General features: G+C 34.7%; 4 protein-coding genes across 6 annotated transcripts; 1 reads left to right on the forward strand and 3 right to left on the reverse strand.

Annotated features, from left to right (window-relative positions):
• Positions 1–367: 367 nt before the first annotated feature.
• Positions 368–3,723, reverse strand: LOC21386244 (30S ribosomal protein S21, chloroplastic). 3 transcript variants are annotated; one of them, XM_024169787.1, is made up of 3 exons: positions 3,277–3,723; positions 1,801–1,921; positions 368–439 (listed from the first exon to the last, which is right to left on the reverse strand). In XM_024169787.1, exons 1-2 carry the CDS (start codon positions 3,669–3,671, stop codon positions 1,813–1,815), a joined length of 504 nt encoding a protein of 167 aa, XP_024025555.1. In that variant the 5' UTR covers positions 3,672–3,723; the 3' UTR covers positions 368–439; positions 1,801–1,812. The 3 variants fall into 3 exon arrangements, with proteins under 3 accessions (XP_024025555.1, XP_024025556.1, XP_010102885.1); XM_024169788.1 differs by having other exon boundaries at positions 386–423; XM_010104583.2 differs by lacking the exon at positions 368–439 and having other exon boundaries at positions 1,435–1,921.
• An 814-nt stretch (positions 3,724–4,537) lies between these two features.
• Positions 4,538–8,999, reverse strand: LOC21386245 (probable aspartyl aminopeptidase). Its single transcript, XM_024169783.1, has 11 exons — positions 8,834–8,999; positions 8,399–8,534; positions 7,926–8,004; positions 7,633–7,835; positions 7,381–7,450; positions 6,830–6,952; positions 6,516–6,671; positions 5,898–6,071; positions 5,541–5,615; positions 5,304–5,444; positions 4,538–5,099 (listed from the first exon to the last, which is right to left on the reverse strand). The coding sequence occupies exons 1-11, from the start codon at positions 8,916–8,918 to the stop codon at positions 4,881–4,883; spliced, it is 1,461 nt and encodes a 486-aa protein (XP_024025551.1). The 5' UTR covers positions 8,919–8,999; the 3' UTR covers positions 4,538–4,880.
• A 5,250-nt stretch (positions 9,000–14,249) lies between these two features.
• On the forward strand, positions 14,250–17,394 carry LOC21386247 (O-fucosyltransferase 37). The gene is made up of 6 exons (XM_010104586.2): positions 14,250–14,909; positions 15,659–15,827; positions 15,927–16,016; positions 16,141–16,424; positions 16,700–16,958; positions 17,078–17,394. The coding sequence occupies exons 1-6, from the start codon at positions 14,308–14,310 to the stop codon at positions 17,306–17,308; spliced, it is 1,635 nt and encodes a 544-aa protein (XP_010102888.2). The 5' UTR covers positions 14,250–14,307; the 3' UTR covers positions 17,309–17,394.
• A 255-nt stretch (positions 17,395–17,649) lies between these two features.
• On the reverse strand, positions 17,650–20,992 carry LOC21386248 (beta-glucosidase 24). Its single transcript, XM_024169790.1, has 13 exons — positions 20,930–20,992; positions 20,539–20,605; positions 20,385–20,443; positions 19,896–19,971; positions 19,687–19,764; positions 19,496–19,583; positions 19,155–19,410; positions 18,939–19,054; positions 18,517–18,728; positions 18,370–18,401; positions 18,149–18,254; positions 17,921–18,029; positions 17,650–17,836 (listed from the first exon to the last, which is right to left on the reverse strand). Exons 4-13 carry the CDS (start codon positions 19,954–19,956, stop codon positions 17,650–17,652), a joined length of 1,245 nt encoding a protein of 414 aa, XP_024025558.1. The 5' UTR covers positions 19,957–19,971; positions 20,385–20,443; positions 20,539–20,605; positions 20,930–20,992.
• Positions 20,993–21,611: the final 619 nt, after the last annotated feature.

Genomic DNA, 21,611 nt, shown 5'->3' on the forward strand with positions numbered 1-21,611 from the left:
TTCCTCCTCCTCCACCGATGCGAGATCTTCTTCTTCTCTTCCGACGAGTTTCCTCCGATCTTGACCGCCTCCTCTAATCTCCGCCCATAAATTTTCTTTGTATTTTGATTAGATGAATGCTTTGGGTAGCTAAGTAGATAGCTCAATCGGTGAAGAACCAAACAACTGTATCCCTTTAAATTACGAAGAAATTAAAGAGATGAAAAATTAAAGCAAGAAATCTTGCGTAAAACAAGAAAAATCTTACCATTGATGGAACACTGGGAAGCTTCAGAGATTATTATTGCAGAGAATGAGAGAGAGCCAAGGATAAACAAGTGGAACAGCAAACGCTCAGCCATCTTCTCACTTATTCCTCTCTAATGGTGTTTTCTTCTTTCGCGGTTTTCTTGTGCTACCTTGCTTGAGAAATGCACACATCTTCTGGAGATTCCAGAAACTACAATGTTTATTTAATATATTATTATTTAATATATTTAATAATATTATTTATTTAATATATTATTATTTTAAATATTATTACATGTTTTTAAAAATTAAACCACCAAATACAATTTCAATTTTTTTTAAACTGAAAACAATTTTAGAATAAAATTACCAAACGCATTTTTAAAAATGATTCCAAAATGAAAATGAAAACGTTTTCATTTTCATTTTCATTTTCATACAAAAAATAAAAACGTTTTGGAATGAATTCCAAACGCACCCTGTGTTTCTCGTTTACGGTTTAGTGTCACAGTCACTCTTTTTCAAGGCGAGTGAATGCAGCTAATGCTAAGTCAACCTAACATCACTTGGATGCAAGAGAACAACGGCAAATATTTTTGAGGAAAGAACTTTATATTGCTCATGAGAGAATGTACAAGTGCTTGGATTCTTGGTTTTAATGGTTCCTTCCAAAAGAGGACCCATTTGGCAAAGAGCCCCTCCCAATGTGTCATTTATCCTAATAATGGCGGCTCTAGAGCTTTCTACCAAAGTAACCAAGAGCTATGCATTTTCTGGAGAGTTAAAATGTGCCGCGAAAATATCCACCATTCCTTCACAATGATGTCCCTAGAAACTACTTCATAGAGAGTACTATTCTATAGGACATTCTAGAAGCTTCCTATAAAATATGCTGATCTCTCTACTCCTATAATGTTCCATTCAAGTTGCATTTTAAGAATTGCTCTAAAGAAACGTTGAGCCTTCAATAAACTGATGTGCAGCCCCTATTATGCTTTTCATTCAATATGCCTTTCCAAAAGCTGGTCACCTCTTAGCAGTAGTTCATAGGATTTGATTTCCTCTAAACTGATCGGCATACTGTTCCGTTTGCTCATCCACACTAATCAGAAAACTTGAATACATAAAAGGAAAAGGAATTTAAAGGAACATCAATTTTTCTTTCCATAAGATGATGCCATACAAGAGAATAAAACTGTAGTTGAAGACCATATAATCAAATTTGTTTTAGCTCGTGCAGTAAGTTTTTAGCCGAAAACATACTAGAGTCCCTAGGAAGCAGTTGAAAAAGAATGGGTCCCTATAAAATAGCTACGTTCCAAGTACAAAAAAAAAAAAAAACCAATAGTTGCTTGTCTGTAAGGGCTTTGATTCAAAAGCAAACAACTCTATAATGGGAATTGAATGTGGGAAGAATCATATTTCCCATAAGTCCCAACCCAAAGGTGAAAGACACTATTTCTGTTGCATCTGCAAAACGAACCCAGCTAGCACTATACAGTTCAGACTTCGGAGATTAGGAGCTCTAAGCACTCATTTTGCGGGGTTTAAAATGGATCGATTTTCGGTTACCTTATTCCCAACTCAATATGGAAGGTCTACATCAAAGTGATCCCAGTTATCATCTTTCTCATCGTTCTTCGTATTAATAGTTTCCTGTTTGGCCTTAGTTGGAGCTTTTGGTTGTGGAGGCCTGACATTGAGCAAACAATAAAAGGGGTCAAATAAAGGTTTTCAGGATTACAGCCACGAATCAGATTTCGTCAGCACAGAAAATGAGCATGCAAACATGGAAGTATAAATGTATAGTACCAAAATTCAAGTATGCATAGTTGAAATTTGAAAAGCTCATATATATATATATATATATATATATGTATCACAAGTGAGGGAAGAAAAAGGCAGGTACAGAGATAGAATCCTAGTTCAAGTCGAACTCTCAAAAAACTAACAAAGATCAACATAAAGGCCATTGCTATCACTTGTTTAAAAAATCAAGAGCAACAAGAAGAAATCTTTGTGATAACAAGAAAAGCAAGAGCACCAAAAATGATTAAAAACAATAAAAAATTAGATGAAGATTAACAAAAAGTTGATCCATTCTATGATTTCGAGCCCATTGACATATGCAACAATTTAACCCACAGTCCACACCATTGTTTGGGCTGTTTGCTGAACCTAGGATGGTTCTCTGTATGTAGATTTTTTACAATCTCTTATAGTCAAAGGCAGGGTTTCATAGGCAACGAAACTAGGTTTGAATAGAAAATTTGAATAGGGATTCAAATTTTTGTGAGAAAAAATAATGTAGGAAGATTTGAGTTATAGTAGTCGTTTTTATATTTTATTATCGTTTATTCTAGCTTATCAAATTAGTCTTATTTTGTTATTATTATATCGTTTATCTTAGTTAATATTTTGTTATCGTTTTATAAGTGAGCTATAAATAGCTACTTAGCTATTGTATTAAGAAGAATTTGAATATTTTGAATTTTGATAATTGAATTAGAGTTTGAGATTTCTCTCCAATTTGGAGGTTTTCCCCATTGTGGAGTTCTTTTTAGGTGGATTCAAAAATCCTCCGTTCAGTTAAGCCGGTAAAATCTCGTTCTATCCATTTCGCTAACAAACAAGTTGAATTGTGATTTAAACCTACAAGCATAAAAATCTCAACTTTGACCACTACGAATACTATAATTTTTTCAGGGATCATAATTTTTGCCACTTTCAAATCCTTCAAAGAACCATAATCAAGTCTTACAACCTACGTCTTCCAATGTTTCCAAATGACTTGCGAATCTTCCCCAAATCCTCAAATCAATGTTACTAACATCAACTACATTCCTCACTATGTAAAAAAAAAAAAAAAAAAAAAAAAAAAAAAAAAAAAAAAAACTACCTTTCATTTTCCATTAAATAATCTATAGGAATTTAGGAAACCTAAATAATATCAAAAGAGAAGCACTAGCAAAGTTGCATTTTTTTTTTCTTTTACATTTCTACCAGTTTCTCGGGAAACAAACAGATAAAGAAAGAGAAATTAGAAACCTCTTGCGATTCCTCCGAGCAGCTTCTCTGGATTTCCTCTTGCGCTTGTCCTGGCTGTTCTCGAAGAACCTCCTTCTCCGGCACTCTCGCAAGACGCCGGCCTTGAAGACCTCCTTTCTGAAGCGATTCAGAAGTCTCTCTTCGGGCTCGTTCTCTTCGGCGATCACCTGAACGTTGTAAGCCGACTTGAAGAAGAGTGTGTTCGAGTGCGCCAGCGACGGGAAAGCAACGGCGGCGATACAAGATGTAAGGCCCAAGGTGGTGGCCGGCACGGACGCGGTGCTCTTGGGGAGAGAGACGAAGCTAGGTGGCGGCGGCGATGGGGACGACGATGATGATGAGGGGAGTAGAGAAGTGAGGAACTTGGGGAGAGTCAGGGACGACGAAGCAGCCATGACTGATTGTTTGTTTGTTTGTTTGGTTTGTTGGTGGCAAAGTTTGGCCTTTCACGGGCTTTCACTTTCCACAAGGTTCTAATTGGAAGTTTATGTAGAAAACGTCACTAATAAACGACAGCATCTACCTTACAGATGATAAGGCATGCATTTCATTTCTTTTTTTGTTTTTATTAACAGGTGGAAGAAAAGTTGACAATAAATTTTTTTAAGGGGTGAATTACAATTTTAGCCCCCCAAGAATAGAGGTTGTGTTTACTTTGTCCCCAATGACACAAAATTAACGCTTGTACTCATTGGGAATTACAATTTTAGACTCCATTTAATTCCTATACTTAGATTAACGTTTGTTTCATATATTCGTTCATGATTCTGAATCATGATTTATAATTTTCTACAATATTTTCTTTCATAAAAAATACACATAAAATGAGAATGATTATGAATCATGATTTTAAATACATAAATCAAACGTCATCCTAGATGATTTTGATTTGTTATAGTGTTTTTTATCTTATAAAGAATTTGAATTTAAAATTTTTTTCTCAACAAATTACCGTTAATGAATCAGAATTACTAATTTAAACGCGTGAACTAAAAAAACCCCTCAATATTTCTATGAATGTTTTGCAATTTTAAACGTGTGGGTCAAATAACTCAAAAAAAAGAAAAAAAAAAAAAAAGAAAAAAGAAACAACCTCACTTATCAAATAGGCTGATAGAGCGCAACTAAGCCCACCTCTTTTTAATGCTCAAATACTATATGTGGTACCTAAACAAGCATATTCTTCCTCAAGTTTCACACAGATAACTAAACATTCAAACAAAAAAGGAAAGGGTAAAAAAAACATTGAAGTAGTTGCGGCACAAATTATTCTTTCCTTTAGAATAATAAAGGAGTGGAACCAGGTAAAGAGGTTGTCCACATGCCCCGCCCACGATAAATTGTTAAATGTGTCAAATTAGCATGATTTTTGCATTTTGAATGTAAATCAATTAAGTTGCTCCAAAAGTAAAGCATGAAATAAGCTCAAAGCCAATTCATAAACTTCGCACAAGCCCAACATTGGTGTACGTTTCATAGCATCACCACTTTTTTTCCGGTCCTTATTACCCTAATTATGTTTTGAACCGGTTTCATGAGTGAGGTCCTAACAAGGGCAACCAGAAGATACTTCTGGAACAGCCGAATGAGATGCAATAGACCTACTAATCCACTATAATCTTGGAATCAAGATGGGAGAATTCTTGGAAATAGGCTTTGAAATGCTGATATGCGTGCCTCACGTCATCAACAGCGCACATTTCTCGGATGCTATGCATTGAAAGCTGTGGTGCACCAACATCAACCGTTCGAATTCCCACACCACTCGCAAGGATGGGACCGATGGTAGAACCACAAGGCATGTCATTGCGAACAACGAAATCCTGCATTTCAAGTAGGCTTTGATTGAGTTAAAACTATTTCAATAATCAATTCTCATGCCAGAAAATGAGTGATATGTGCCAAAAATCCTTACATTCCAAAAGCCATACAGAAGAGTGCGTTTACAGGGTGATGTTTTACAATATAAGAAACATGTGACATACGATTTTCGCAACCCTGTTATCAAACAAAGGCAAAAGGCTGACCTGGGTGGGAATTTTATGCTTTGACGCTATCTCCCTGAATAAAAAGGAAGTGACAGAATTGGTCGCATAGCGTTGATTTGCATTGGATTTTATAACAAGTCCTCCATGCAACTTGGGCTGATGATTTTCTTCATGTTTGTCCTACAAAGAAAGCTTATATCAACGTGGCACAAAATTATCTGCTTGCAGCAATTTTTTTTTTCAAAAAACAAAAAAAAAAAAAAAGATTAAACATACCATATAATTAGGGTGCAGGGCGTGTGCCATGTCAGCAGATACAAGAAAACTCTTCTGTATAGCTTTCTCAAGTATCTGGATAGAGAAAATTGCAATTTTAGAACAATAAAGATGAAAATATCAAGGATATTATGGCTATGCCAGACTTCTGATCCAACAATCCCAACTGGTGGCCTTTATGGACAGCAAAACTCGATGCATTACTTAGCAGAAGAAGAAGAAATTGCAAATTTATTACATATGTGAACCATCAATTTAACATTATTCAGTTAGTTTCCCTTGGTCAGGGGAAAAATATAAGTGCAGGTAAGAGCTGAATATGGGATATTAAGAAAATGAAGATAAACTGTTTCCTACCTTAGGATCTGAGGTATACGAATTTGTAATTCGTGATAGAGCAGTTAACATGGCAGGAGACCCTGCACCTTGGGCCGAGTCAGATCCAACCTCCTCGTGATCAAACAAAGCCACCATTCTAACACCGGCCTCATCTTCAAGGCTGCTCTCAGAAGATGTAGCATCTATTAATCCCTGAAAATACGACATGAAAGAAAATACAATATAAAGAATGACTGAGAAAAGATCAAATAACAAAAATCTGAGACAGAAATACAAGAAACACGTGCTCTGTGAATTATGTCTAAGTTATATTCAAGCTCTGGACATCTTGGTTTTGGGCCAATAAATGAAATTTATGATGTGAAAAATCAATTCATAAATCAATACATCATTAATGCTTCATTTATATACAACTCGTATCTTGAATAAACAGGCATCTGAAATTTAGAATCCACCAAGTAAAAACTTAGACCTGCATGCCTAGATTTTTATTTATTTATTTTTTTTTTGACTTTGACAAAGAAAAAAGGCACATTGCTTAGCCAAGGAACTGTAGGATGTAAAGAAGCACAAACTCTGAATTTTTATAGGCATGTCGAAGCAGGTAGATATACAATAAAAGTTACAAACTTGTACCTTAAGAGAACAAAATGACATGCACAGATTGTCAAGCCGTCCTGAAAATATGAATTCCTTTTGGGCACCGGCTATTGTACTTGGTTGAGTATCACAAGCTTGCAGTTCCAAATCACAAATATCATCTGGCTTACATCCAAGCTGACTTGCAAGAAGCTAGAAGAAGAAAAAAAAGAACAACAACATCAATTTATTGTCACAATAAACAAGAAAATTCAATCATATCTATCATTCATCCCTGCTAATCCATTCATATTATTAGAAACCTAACCAAAAGAGTAAACTGCCCCTTCCTCAATTCATAGGATGTTAACCTGCAATAAAAGTGAGTGGTGCTTTGAATTGTCAGAGGTTGTTTTTTCATTAGATTTCTTTCCATAGGTCTGAGCTTCATTTTCAACCTGACCATTTTCTGCAACAACTTTGTTGAGCTCCGCCTGCAAAAAGCCATTTTTTGAATTGAAAATAAGACAACTAAATTAAAAGGAAGTCTCTGTTCTACTAAATCAAGGGCAAAAAAAAAAGGCGAAATATATGAATTTACAGTTGAACAGAACGCAATAAATAAATAAAAATAAAAAATTGCACAGTGCAATCAAATTATTTTCTCCAAAGATCCAAACCATTCCCAAATTTTCGAATATATGAGTTGTGATCCTAGAAAATATGGTACCGTAAGTTAGTTAAGCATCTTCTGGGATTGACTTTCCCTGCTAAGATCATGGTTTCTGATTTATTTTTCTGTCAGAATATAATCATCAACGGGATATGGGTATTGATATTCTTTGTCCAGGAGAAACTACAAATGAAAACTACCGACTCAAAGTTGGCCAACATGTATAAACGTGTGTAATTCCAAGTTTACCTTAATCGATGTTGCCAAGACAGGAAGAAGATGAGTCTGTGTGTTCACCTTAAAACCATCATTAACCCCCCTGTACAAGGTATTAAAAAAAATGAACAAACTTTTCAGAGAGAGAATTCTCTGAAGGGTAAGAGAAGAGAATCGTATTACTTAAATAAAAACTACTGACTACCAACAACAGTTTCAACCTTATTAATTATCAAAGACTTGACAGCCAAATATCTAATGATGTATATGGAATAACAAGACAACCTGTCCAAGTGAATAGCCAGGGTTGGGATCCGCATTATAGGCTCCTCGATTCTCACAAGTTTATGCAAATATGAAACAATACCATCTTTTTCTTCCATTATTATTACCCTTCCCGCAAGCGTCAAGTCTCGATCAAACCATGTGTGCCACAAGCCACCTCCATATGTTTGGACCCCAACTTCCAAATAGCCACCTTTAGTTACCTTCACAAAGCACCGTATCCCAAAACAAGGAAAAGAGTCAAATCTTTTCCCATCAAATCAATATCCATAATATTTAGAACAATGGATTACCTTGGTAACAGGCTTAAGTTTGAGACAAGGACTATCAGTATGAGCACCAACTATGTAGAATCCATTGCCCGCAACATATCTAGACATGAGCTCCAAACCATTAGCAAACAAGGTCATGTAAATTGTATAATCAATTTCAATGCTGATCAATTACACTGTCATAGTACTTGAGTTTTAGTTTAGTAATAAATTCTTAGTTTCATGAAATTCCTTCTGACTTGCCCAGATTTTCTTTTGTGCCAAGATAACCGAAAAGAATTAATCAAGACAAAACCTTCACGCACACAATCATCATCTTCGCGCCAACTCAGACTATTAAATTGAAAAAAAAAAAAAATTGGCCAAGTGGACCCGATCATCCATATAATTGAAGATTTTGCCTCCATTTTCTTTTAAAATTTTATTATCAGTTCAACACCCAAAAACAAAAAAATCTATAAAATAACGGGAAAATAAATGAAAGGAATTTATACCTTTTACCAATGGCGAAAGCTACAATAGTGGAGTGATTCCTCGTGAAGAAATATTTTTTCCCTGCTTCCAGTTTCCAATCCTCTCTCTCCGAGACCTGCTCGTAGCCTGCGCTTCGCAAAAGCTTCTTCGCCACATCTGAAAAACCAAATTCACAGAATTATGTAAAAAAAAAAAAAGTACAAAGAAAAGAAAAGAAATTTCCAATCCAAAGAGAAAACAAACAAAAACATACATAATTTGAAATCCAAAGGAAATAAACAAGGAAGCAATCCATTCAATTGGAGACATAAAATAGAAATGAGAAATACAAATTCAATAAGAGATAATGAAACTTCAACCAGGTTATGGGAAGGGAAATGAAATGAGACTTGTTTTGTTGATTTTCTCGGGAAACAAACGGAAGGATCAAGTTAAAGTGAGGAAAGGAAAATTACCGACGGCGTGGAAAGCAGTAGGCGAGGAGTTCAAGAAGTCCATAAGATCGGAGACCACATCAGAGCTTGCTTGGTCGTTTGCCATGGCTGAGATTTCGAGCTTCGTCTTCTCCTTCACACTTCACACTCTCTCTCGACTCACTCACCTTCTTCTTCTAAGACTCAACTCTCTCTCACGTCTTTGCTGGGAATTTTGTTTTCATTTATTTATTTACGGGATTTACTTTTTTTTTTTTTTTTTTTTTTCTTTTTTTTTTTTTTTTTTTTTTTTTTTTGCGCGTGAGATTTACTTGAGCAGTACAGATCAAGAAATAAATAAAATAATATGAGAAAAATTAGAGAATTTATCTTTAAAAATATATGAGTTTGAATATTTACTCTTTATTTTTAATAAATATAATTTTATTAGTGTAATATTTAAATAAAAAAATTATGAATTAAATGACTATATACTTTTAAAAAATATTTATTAAAATTACACAAGAATATGTGCTTTCGAATTTATGCCCAAAATGGTAACTTTATGGCTAGCTCAAGATTTTCTCTAGACAAAAATTTGGGAGAGTGGAGTTATTCAGTAAATAATTGAAGAGGGAAAGGAGACAAATATGAAATACACTTTAGAGTGTATGAATTTAGATTTTTTCTTTTATTTTTTATTCATATCATTTTTAGTTAAATAACTATATTAGTCAAAAGAGAACTAATCAAGAGTAAGAGATAAAAATTTAGACACATGTATTTTAAAAATAAGTTCAACAATTTTCACATAATATTGAAGTAAATACAGATTTTTAAATTATTTGAAGTAAGGAGTAAATTAAAAATTTACATGATAAAAAATCTTTCTACCACGTAAATCCAGTCGTTAATAAAAATAAGTGGTAAAAAAATCGTTTTACCATGTAAATTTAGTCAATAAAAAATTTACAAAGTAAAAAAATCTTTTACTGTTATTTACTTCAAGTATTCTAAAAATATACTAATTCACAGTTCTGTAAAAAAATTTGAGAAAATTAGTGAGTATGCTAATTTTTGTGTGTTTTTAGGGCTTATGTCACAATTTTGAGTGGTTCAGATTCACGTTGTGTTATGTTTAATTGCACTATTTGTGTGGCACAAATACAAAATTTCAATATCTGTAGTATAAATCCGACGGGATTTTGTTGGGGCATTTTTCATAATTTATAAAAAAATTTAGTGTTGATTAAGTTGTATACCATTTTTAGAACTTGTTTATTTCAAGGTTTGAATCACAATAATTTGGGCCCGTTTGGTAAATAGGTTCCAAATGTGTTGAAGGTTTCAACTTTTTTTTTGGTTTGAAATGGAAATTATGAGAAAAATGGTTCAAGTTTTATTTCAAACCACTTGAAAATGAATGGGGTATAAACTTAGATTTATAAGGATTTTTCTGTTGGGAACATCAAATCAATTTTTTGAACAAAGGTTTAAAATTTTTTTTTTCCAGGTTTGAACCAAAGAGTTAGTTAAAACCACTTACACTAGTTTACCAACCAAGCTCATTCTCAATTTGAATCAAGAATCTAATTGGTGTTTGAGAGAGAAAAATGGGTGTGGTCTAAAGTTGGAAAAGAGAAATTTGAATTATATTTTCAATTTAAATTGACAATTATTATTCGAACTCGAACCATAAAGCAAATAAGAGCTTAAAGTTTATAATTTTTGTTATTTACTTGTCTCATTTTGGTATGAAAATTAACCCTATTATTTTACAAATAGTATGTTAGAAATTCAACTTTCTAAAAATTAATCTAAAGTTAAAAAAAAAAAGGAAAGAAAGGAAGAACCCTATTAGTATGATACAATTTTAAACCATCCTTCTCTACTATAAAATTATCGTAATTTTTAAGTTAGTCTTACAAAATTAATTTTGTGAGGTATCTCTACAAATTCTTCTTAACAAGTTTAGGGCATATTAAACTTTGTAGTTAATGAACTAAATAAAAATGTTATTGTTGTTTATAAACCGATCAAGGGATTAACTTTATAACACCGTTCATTTAACCGATTTGAGTTTAGAATTCGAGTGTTACTATAGTAAAAAGCTCTCAGAAACAATCACATCTAACTTTTTTGATACAGTAAAAAGCTCTCACATAAAATCACATCTCAACTCGAATTAGCGAACTAAACGAAACTGATTGCTTCTCATAAAAAAAGTATGTAATTGGCTGTGACCTTCCCAAAATCTATTGGTGCTTAACAAGTATCACATTCCCAAGAAATCAAGTGGATTCTTTGTAAGTCTTCTGTCTTAATTTTGATAGATTATTGGAGATTACCATCTTAAAATCTCTTAAGCATCTGACTATTTTTCAAAAGGGCAATGGTTAAGTTTCAAGTTTCCACAATGATTCCGATTGGGATAGAGCTAGCTAACAACTTCATTGGTTGGAACATGTAAATATATTCTGTTTATAACCTTTATTAGACTTTTATAAGTCTCGTTTTGGAATCATCGGATAATGCTCATATACTATTAAAGGGTGACGTTTGGTTCTCATGATAAAAATATATTCTAATCTTCATGGCCACCCATTATCTGTCTTTTTCATTCATGCAGTGTAACTCTTCGTTGTGATCCAAGATGTGTTTTTTTCTTTCTTCTTTTTTCTTTTCCCTTTGTTCCCTCTTGTAAATGTCCTTGGGAGTATTTTTAAGTACATTACTTTTTTTTTTATTATTATTACACGTTTGTTCTAAATGTGTTTTAAAACATTTTTTTTAAAAAAAAAACTTCTTCATCCTAGACATCCGCATAAAGAAAAATGCTACTAAACACCACCGGTGTTAAAAAAAATACTAATAAAAAGTGAGTCTCATCTATGAGTCTCATGTTACAAGACTCACATATTATTAATGCTCAGCATCTATTAATACCCTAATGTAGAGTTGTAAAAAAACTCGATAACCGAGCGACACCGACAACAACCGACCGAAGAAGCAGGTGCCACGTCTGCACGGACGGCTAGCGGTCTATTAACCTAACCAAGAATAATTGCTCAGTTCGGTTGGTGGTTTCAGGTGTTTGGAGCCGGTTACCCGAACCGACTCACAGGTTTACTTAAAAAAAAATTAAAAAAATATTTCCCACTCAACTCAAGACTAGGCCCAACCTAGCCCACTAGGGCTTCTTTCCTATCCTCCATTTTCCCATTCCGCCTCTTCCCATTCGAAATTAAAAAGAACAGAAGGAAAAAAAAAAAAAAAACCCCTCCACCGCCCAACTGCTCATCGTCTTCCAGCCCTCGCCCCTGCTCCTCTGCTCCTCTCCGCCGTCCACAGCCCCCTTCGTTGTCCCTCCTCCTCCTTGTGGTCGTCCTTCCACTGCAGAGTTGGCACAGGGCCGCTAACGTCTCTCCTCTCCTCTTCTTCTTCACCGAATCGCCGTGGCCGGCCATTCTCCTTAGTCCTCCCTCCATAAACGTCGTCCAAGCTGCGTTGGTGACCGAACCAATGATTTTTGACCACTGAACCATCGGTTTTTATGGCCCCGTTTACTTCGCTGATTCGAGTTGAGATGTGACTTTATGTGAGAGCTTTTTACTGTAGTAAAAAAGTTAGATGTGATTGTTTGTGAGAGCTTTTTACTGTAGAAAAACTCAAATTCTAAACTTGAATCAGCGAAGTGAACGGGCCTATGTTTCTCTCGGTCGGTTTCAGTTTTTATTTTTCCAATAACCGACAATGTCGGTGACTGAACTGACAAAAATTGTCGGCTACCGGCCGATGAAAGCATTGTTCAATTATAAAATTGCTTTGTGGGACCCTTTTGTCTCATGCCAAGCCAGCTCAACACCAAAACGTGAAAATGGGTCGAGCCTAATGTTAAAAAAAAAAAAGGACACAACACCGTTAGATACAAGTATGAAATGGGCCCAACCGAACATATTTATGAATCGAGCTTGATACGTTCTTTAAATACAAACACGTTAAGGATACAACATGTGAAGGGCCAAATACGAGCACGTGCATGATAATGGATAAGTTAAAAGCAGAACGAGCTACATTATAAGTTAATTTACTTTTTATTGTATTGAATTTACTCTTTTACTTTATTATTATTATATATATATTATATATACATTTTTTTCTTTATTAAGGTTGTTACAACACTCTTTTTTAGGTTTTGCTTTGTAAATTTTTTAATGGGATGTTTTAATCATATATTTTAGTTTATTAAGATTTAATGTTTTTATCATGAGTAGTGCTTATTTTTCTTATTTTAATTGTAAATTTGCTACTAAATAGGATAAAAACATGAGCACACTCAAGACACGACTCACAAATAAATAGATTATAGGCTGGCTTTTGACGCTAAGAAATTTAGGGTCCGTTTAGTTCGTTGATTCGATATTTTAATTCGAATTGAGATGTGACTTTATATGAGAGTTTTTTACTGTAGCAAAAAAGTTAGATGCGACTGTTTCTGAGAGCTTTTTATTGTAGTTAAACTCGAATTCTAAACTCGAATCGGTGAAATGAACGGATTAATTGGATTGACCGAACATGGGCATGATCAAAGCGCGATTGTGCCAATTTAAACAACCAACTACTTAACATGGAGCTGAAAAGAAGTGCTCATATAGTAAAAATTGAGAGGTTTTTCTTAGATAGAACATACCAAAACAGAGGACACAACATCCACAGATAAATCGACCACAAGGGCATCGAAAAAAAAAAAAAAGGTAACATCATGAATCAAAGAGGTTGGTTGGATGATTAGGGGCTGAATATTTAATTAAAAGTATATTTCAGATTTTACTTAAGATCCACTTTGAACTATATCCAAAGCCCAAATCAAGATCAAGAATAATACAATCATATTTCTCATAAAAGTAGAATGCATCATAATATTATAGTTTTGTTGGCCATCAAATTATAATAATTGACACTTGAGGTTAGTTTAGTTCTTTTATTGAAGTTCTAAACATTTTCTAAATAATTTTTCATAAATTATATTTCTCGGATAATAAAAATAGATGGAATTAAATTTAAGGGCAATTTCGGCACATAATAGTAAAAATGCCCATTCATGTGAAGCTAGCAACAAGCCGCTTCCTACTTTATTTCCCGGGAAATTTCCACAAACTCAAACTAACAAACCGTTGGCTTTTCATGGATTTCATTCACTAAATGACCAAAACACTCCTATCCAAATTCCCTTTACAATATGTCAAAACAAAAGAACTCAAGGTTAAAACTGTCATTTGGTACTCAAAACCAAGATTCATCTCATTCAAGTACGCCAAAACCTTTGAAATTCCAATCTCTCTGCGTGTTATTAAGCTTTTTCTGAGGATTGTAATTCCTCATCAAGCTTTTCTTTCTTTTCCTTTCTTTGCTTTTGCTTTCTTTCCAAATTCTCTTCCTCTTCGTCTTCTTTATTTTTTCCTCGCTTTATCCAAGAAAATACCAAGAAGAAGAAAAAACTCCATTGTAGTTTTCTCATGGCGAGAACAAGAAACTCAAACATGAAGAACTGCCTCATCACGTTAAACCAATCACCGCCATTCCTCCATTTCCTTCCGGTTTTCCCCATTGCTTCATTCCTCTTCTCCCCCATGAAAACCCCGAGAAACCCGCCAAGCTTCCTCGTCTTCTTCTCCATTTCCCTCCTCTTTTCCCTCACTTTCCTTCTAGGAATCGCCCTTCTCACTTTCCTCCACTCTCACCACTACCACCCACCTTGCTCCGTCTTCCCTCCGTCCTCGCCGCTCGACGACGTGGAGGCGCCGAGGCTGTCGCGCAGCGCGATGGTGCCGCTTCCGGCGCACGGCGACACGGGGGCGAATATTTCGGAGGTGGAGAGGGAGTTCTGGAGGCAGCCTGATGGGGACGGGTACCGGCCGTGCTTGGAGTTCGGGATCGGGTACCGGAGAGCGTCGGCGAGGATTTCCAAGGAGAGGAGGAGATTCCTGGTGGTTGTGGCGGCCGGGGGACTTAACCAGCAGAGGAACCAGATTGCTGATGCTGTTGTCATTGCCCGGATTCTTGAGGCTGCTTTGGTTGTCCCCATTTTACAAGTCAATCTCATTTGGGGAGATGAGAGGTATTAGTTGTTTCTTTAATACTTTTTGGTTGAAAATTTGTGTAAGAACTTAATTTAACATGATTTTAGCTATGAAATACTCTTTTTTTCCATATAAATGTCTTCTTTTTTCTTTTTCCCATGTAATTGAATTGTTGGATTTTATCACATTTTCTTTTTCCTATGGAGATTTCAATTTCTTGTCGTTTGGCAAGAAAATGTTGATTGTTAAGAACTGTGTAAAACACAGTAACATCTTAATTATACATGTACATAATCTTTTTCAACGCAAGAAGTGTCCACATTTTTAAATAATTTGAAGGGTAATTTTGAATTAAATTATCCGGCACAGAGTAGTTATTTTATTATATTTTTCCTTTAATTTCGTAGATATTCTTGTTATTTAGAGTCATAAATACTCTGTTTTCAATACTAATTACGTGTATACTCTTTTTCAACACAATAAATGCACACATTTTCATATAATTTGAAGGATGATTTTGAATGAAAGTAAGTGGTATAGAAGAGTTTTTTTTTATTTTTTTTCCCTTTAATTTCCAAGGTTTTCTTGTTTTTTAGAATCATAGAATACTCTGTTTTCAATACAATTTATGTGTATACTCTGTTTCAATTTTTTTTCCCTTTAATTTCCAAGGTTTTCTTGTTTTTTAGGATCATAGAATACTCTGTTTTCAATACAATTTATGTGTATACTCTGTTTCAACAAAAGAAAAAGTGAAAGACACTCATTTTCTTTTGAATTTTGGCAGTGAATTTTCGGACATTTTTGATGCTGAACATTTCAAGAGGACCTTACAAGCTGATATTCGAGTTGTGTCGACGATTCCTTCGACGCATTTGTTCGGAAGACAATCTATCCGTTCCAAGATTCCTAAGGACATTACTCCACAATGGATTCATGCCAGATTCTTCAATCAAGTAATTACTAGAGAATCTTCACTAATTATGTGCTTAATATGCAAAATCTCCATATTGTAATTAAAAAATGTCACATCTTTCCTTGTTCATGTTACGCAGCTCAGTAGAGATGGACTTCTTGTACTAAAAGGGTTAGATTCTAAGCTCACAAAGAATCTTCCTTCTGATTTACAGAAGCTTAAATGTAAGGTAAGGTATAAAAAAAAAAATAAAAAAAAATCAATGACACCACTTAGAATAGTATCATAATATGTATAACTTTATGTTCATGTGTGTTTATCTTTTCTTTGTATTCTTGTTCACATTTTTTCAGGTAGCTTTTCATGCACTAAGATTTGCAGCCCCAATTCACGAGCTCGGGAATCAACTGGCAAAGAGAATGTGGATTGAAGGTCCCTACATTGCCCTCCATCTCCGGCTAGAGAAGGATGTGTGGGTCAGAACCGGTTGCCTCACCGGTCTAGGCCCCGAGTACGACGACGTCATAACCAAGGTTCGGGAATCTCAGCCCGAGTTCCTTACTGGAACCTTAAACATGAGCTACGCTCAGCGGCGGCTTGCCGGATTATGCCCCCTTAATGCATTAGAAATGGCAAGGTGAGTAACCAGTGCCATAACAGATGTAACTTAAGAATGAGTAATTCTATTTGTTACCATGTCACAAGTGTTTTGTCTAAGATCTAGTGTCCCCAAGCAAAAAGAAAATTATGTTTCCTTAAAAATTGGTTTTCTAATTACAAATAAAAAACAAAAACAAAAAAACAATTCTAAGGTTTGATTTTATCGTTGGTGACAGTTGATAAATGATTGTTATTGGTTATATTTAGTATACTTTTGGTTTAGAGAAGAGTCTTTTTGGTGCCAATCTGTAGGCTCTTGAAGGCTCTAGGCGCACCACGAACTACACGGATATACAACGCCGGTGGAGAGCCATTTGGTGGCAGCAAGGCCCTGCAACCACTCATTGCAGAGTTCCCAAATTTAGTGACAAAGGAGATGCTTGCGCGGGATGGTGAACTCTCTCCCTTCGCCAACAAGTCCTCTGCTTTGGCCGCTATCGACTACATTGTCTCGCTCAGCAGCGACGTCTTTGTGCCTTCGCATGGCGGAAACATGGGACGCGCCTTGCAGGTAATAAATAAATAGTTAAAAAGCACAAGTGATGCTATTCTTTGTTTTTTCCAACCTAGTTTCCAAACTGATAGATTCTGATAAAAACGCGGGATGGATTTGCTGACCGATGTCTGCAGGGTCACCGTGCCTATGTTGGCCACAGAAAGTATATAAAGCCGAACAAGCGAGCGATGCTGCCTTTCTTCGAGGATGCCTCCGTTTCGGACGCGGAGTTCAGCACCATCATGAGGGAGCTGCACAGCAAGTCCCAGGGCCAGCCTGAGCTTAGGAATTTTAGGATAGACAGGGATGTAATTGCCTATCCTGTCCCTGAGTGCATGTGTAAACACCACATAAGCTTTTTCTAAGCACTTCAACTTAGAACCCTTTACACCAATTAGTACTTTTCTTTCATATTTTCTTTTGTATATCATTTTGAGCTTATTGTTGACAAATAAGGATAGAGTTCAAGTCATTTACATCACATGTAACATGTCACGTAACGAAATTTCATGCCAAATGAAAATTACTCAATTTATCTTGGCAATTTATTTCTTTTTCTTCGTTTTTTTTTTTTAAACAAAAAAACTGTACAAGATGATTCAGTTTAAAAGAAAAAACATAGTATGATACTCATTGCTAGTACAACAGTATTCTAATCCTCTATGGAAAAAAAAAAAGTTTTTTATTTTTTTTTATTTTTTATTTTTCACTTGATTGAAGGAGACTCTCCTTTGAGGAAAGCAGGAAGCCATTTAGCAGAAAATTTGGGAATACGCTTGTAGTTATCGTTATAATCGATGAAATATAACCCGAATCGGACGGTGTAGCCGCTTCCCCATTCGAAATTGTCGAATAGAGACCAGTAGAAGTAACCTTTCACCTTCACACCATTACTGCAAAAGAAAATTTTGCCACCATTAAAGCATAAGCAAATAGTAACTCCTAGTTTTTCTTCTCTACAAGATCCAATAACTTACTTCATTGCCTGCCTGATGTAGTATAAATGCTCACGAATGAAGTTGATCTTAGCTTGATCATTAAGCGCTTCATCGAGGCTGCGATTCGCCACATCCGCCTCGGGAAATCCTGCAAAAATAAAATAAAATAAGGAAAGGAATATTAATCAATTCATTAAATTAATTAATTGAAATGTTGGTGTTGTTACATATTTTGTTAAATTTTCAAGCTTAGAAGATAGTTCTGACCATTTTCAGTAATGTAAATAGTGGGATTGTTGTACTTTGACTTCATGAACTCCAAAAGTTTCTGTAGCCCTTGAGGATAACTGTAGACATATCCACTTCCCTCAGACTGTAATTCATAAAACAACAATTTTTAGTCAAATCATACCTGAAAGTTAAGTATTAAAAAAAGTACAAACTTTTTTCAAGGTAAATTTGCTAAATGCATACTATGAATCACTTACCTTTGGACCAATTGGGACTCCATCTTTTGTAGCTGAAACAATCATAAAACCATTATTAGAGAATGATACTTTTAATTAGCTTATATATATATATGTATGTATGTATGTATGTATGTATGTATGTATATAATATTGGTATGTTCATACTTGTGATCTTCACTAAGGAGTCTCCAAGATAATGGGGTGGTTGGACTGGATCCGTCTTAAAAGCAAATCTTGATGTGTAATAGTTGATTCCAATGAAATCAAAAGCACCCTTTACCAAATTCTTTTCTTCTTCAGTCAAAGTAGGCAGTCTCTCCTTCACATACTCTCTCATGGTTCTTGGATAATCTCCAAACACCAATGGCTCCAGATGCCTAGTTTAGCACGAAAATAGATTATAATCAGATTTCTCGTTCGCAAAAGATCTTTCGAGGCACTGAAGTATTAACGATAACCGGTGACAAATGAGTTGTCATTTTTAATATACAAACTGATCGTAATCGAAAGTCGCATCTCCCTAACCGAAAAGTGACAAATGTTGAAATGTTAGACAAGAATGAAGATGTGTAAGATTAGACACTGACCATCCAAAGAGGAAATCTAAATATCTTTCTGCGGCTGCTATATCATCTGGTGAGTCACTATAAGGCTCCATAAACTCTCCAACAACTGCAAGTCCAATTTGTCCACCTTGTTGAGCCTTCAAAATGAACAACATTTTATCTCTTGAATATATCTAACACGAGTGTGATTTTACCAAATCCATATTGATCTGCTTAAAAGAAACTTCTAAATCTTACTTGAAAATTATCTTTGTAGAGCCTAGCAGCCGTAGCATGGGCAAGGAGAAAGTGATGGCCAACAATGTAAGGTTCGGTGGACGAGTTCCCGGCTGCACATGGACCAAAAGGCGGTGGCAACGAACATCTCCCCGGCGCGCCTTTCCCTAAATCATATCCAAGTGCCACAACAAATGGTTCATTGACTGTAATCCAGTATTTAACTCTGTCTCCATAAGTTTTGAACAAAAGTTCACTGTAGTCCTTGAAATCATCCCTGCAATTTTAATTAGCCATCGATAATTATTCATAAAGGAATAAGATCATGCATAAGAAATGGAACAAATAACATTGAGACTCACACAATTGAGCGATTCAAGAAGCTTCCATACTTGTCTTCAAGCGCTTGTGGTGTGTCAAAATGTAACATGGTCACAAATGGTTTGATACCTAGATAGAGCTCCAAATTGTTAATTATAAGAGTTTACTTAATGATTTTTTTTTTTTTGAAACATGACTAAATATTATTGCGAAAAATTCGGCTTAATCTTACCATTTGCCACTAATTCATCGATCACATTGTTGTAGAAATCAATACCCTCTTGATTTATTCCTCCGCTTATCGTGCCATCTGAACATAAGTTCAATTGTTCAATTTTCCAAATTCAGTACAAAATAAAATGCCCATATCACAAATTCCTTTTCCCTTTCATATTGGAATATTGGTGCAAAATATCAGTAAAACTAGTTTGTAAAACTTACTAGGTAAAATCCTTGGCCAGGAAATGGAAAACCTGTAACTATCAACTCCAAGGTCCTTCATGAGCTTTATATCTTCCTATAAGATCAAAGATATACTTTTAAGTCATACCGTGGAAACGGCAACTAAAAGGAGACAAATACCCCTTAAAAGTGCATAGGTCAGAATTTCTACATTTTATTCTTGATTAATAACCTTTTCAGTCTGATAACTATACTAGTAAACGGGTATTAATCAATAATAAGGGGTAAAAATCCAGACCCTTGCACTCTTAAGGGTAAATTTTTTACTTTTCTCGAAAGGAATACAATAAGTAACTTTTGTGTCTAAAAAATGCTTAGGGACACTATCGATGTTAATTAGCACGACCGTTAACAGAAGGTGAGTTTCCACCTATGGATCCCATATTGCGGAACCTACATTCTATTAGTAGGTGGTGCCCAACATCGCTGGTGCCGCTATAAAATTATTCTTGTGCTTTGTTTTAGGACCTTAAATCGGTGATATGAATCAATTGCTACTAAACTGTTGCTTCCATCCTTAACGTGACCTGAAAATGTTCAAGGGAAATAAAAGTTGATTAGAATTAATTTTAAATCTAGTTAATGCAATATATTAGAGATCATTAAGGGGTTGTGTACAAACCCGGGACTGCAGCAAAGGTGTCCCAAATACTTGGTCCCCTTCCACCTTCTTTCCCTGCTCCTTCTATCTGCAATTTGTGATATTTACTTTAAGTTTATAAACTTAATACAAGTAGATATATAAATAGATAATTCAAATTTTTGTTGAATTTTTCTGTCCTTATAATTTGTTTTTAACTATTCGATTCATACCACATTATCTACAATTATAAATTATACAGTTTGCTACATACAATTTTGTCATATTACAAATGTAGGATATAAAATGGTATATGAATACATTGATTAGATGCGAATGAGATTAGAGAATTTTGTTCGAAACAAACACACACACACACGTACATATATATACATATATATATATATATATATGTATGTATAATCACACATACTTGCTGGGCAGAAGTTGCGGTTCCAAATACAAAATCACTTGGGAAATCGCATCTCTTAATATTCAAATCTCCACCTTCAAGACCTGTCAAAATATATATATATATATATATTAGCAAAAAAAAAAAAAAAAAGCTATTGATAATGAAACAATATGCATGCATGGTGTAATTACGTAAATATATTAAAAGATGATCATGGAAATTAACCTTCTGTTAAGAAGCAGTAAATGAGAAGAGCAATGACACAAATCCCAAGAACGCTGCGCAGAAAAACTGGAGATGCCATGTATAATTAATGTTTGTGGTAATTTTCTTCTGTACAGATGATAATTAACGTTCATGGTAATTTGTTTCTAATACATATATATATATATATATATAGAGGCTGGTTATAAACAAAGTAACAAGAATATTATCATTACAGCAAATGACGGCTCAAAGAGTAAGGCCATTAAGGCAAACTGTCTAAGGCGTCCCTTAAGTTAAGGCTCCTTATTATTAGTATCATTTAACTAATTAGCTTTACACTTAACTAGTTATATCTTCACACCTCAAAAAACTGAACATATCTAGTTTGCTTTCGTTTAAAAAAAAAAAAAAACCTAATTCTAGTACTTACATCTTTAGTTTAATTTCGTAAAATTCATGAAAAAAGAACTAGTATTATAGATGTTTTATCAAT

Source organism: Morus notabilis, unplaced genomic scaffold, assembly GCF_000414095.1.
Source record: "Morus notabilis unplaced genomic scaffold, ASM41409v2 Scaffold4893, whole genome shotgun sequence".
Classification (NCBI taxonomy): Eukaryota; Viridiplantae; Streptophyta; class Magnoliopsida; order Rosales; family Moraceae; genus Morus; species Morus notabilis.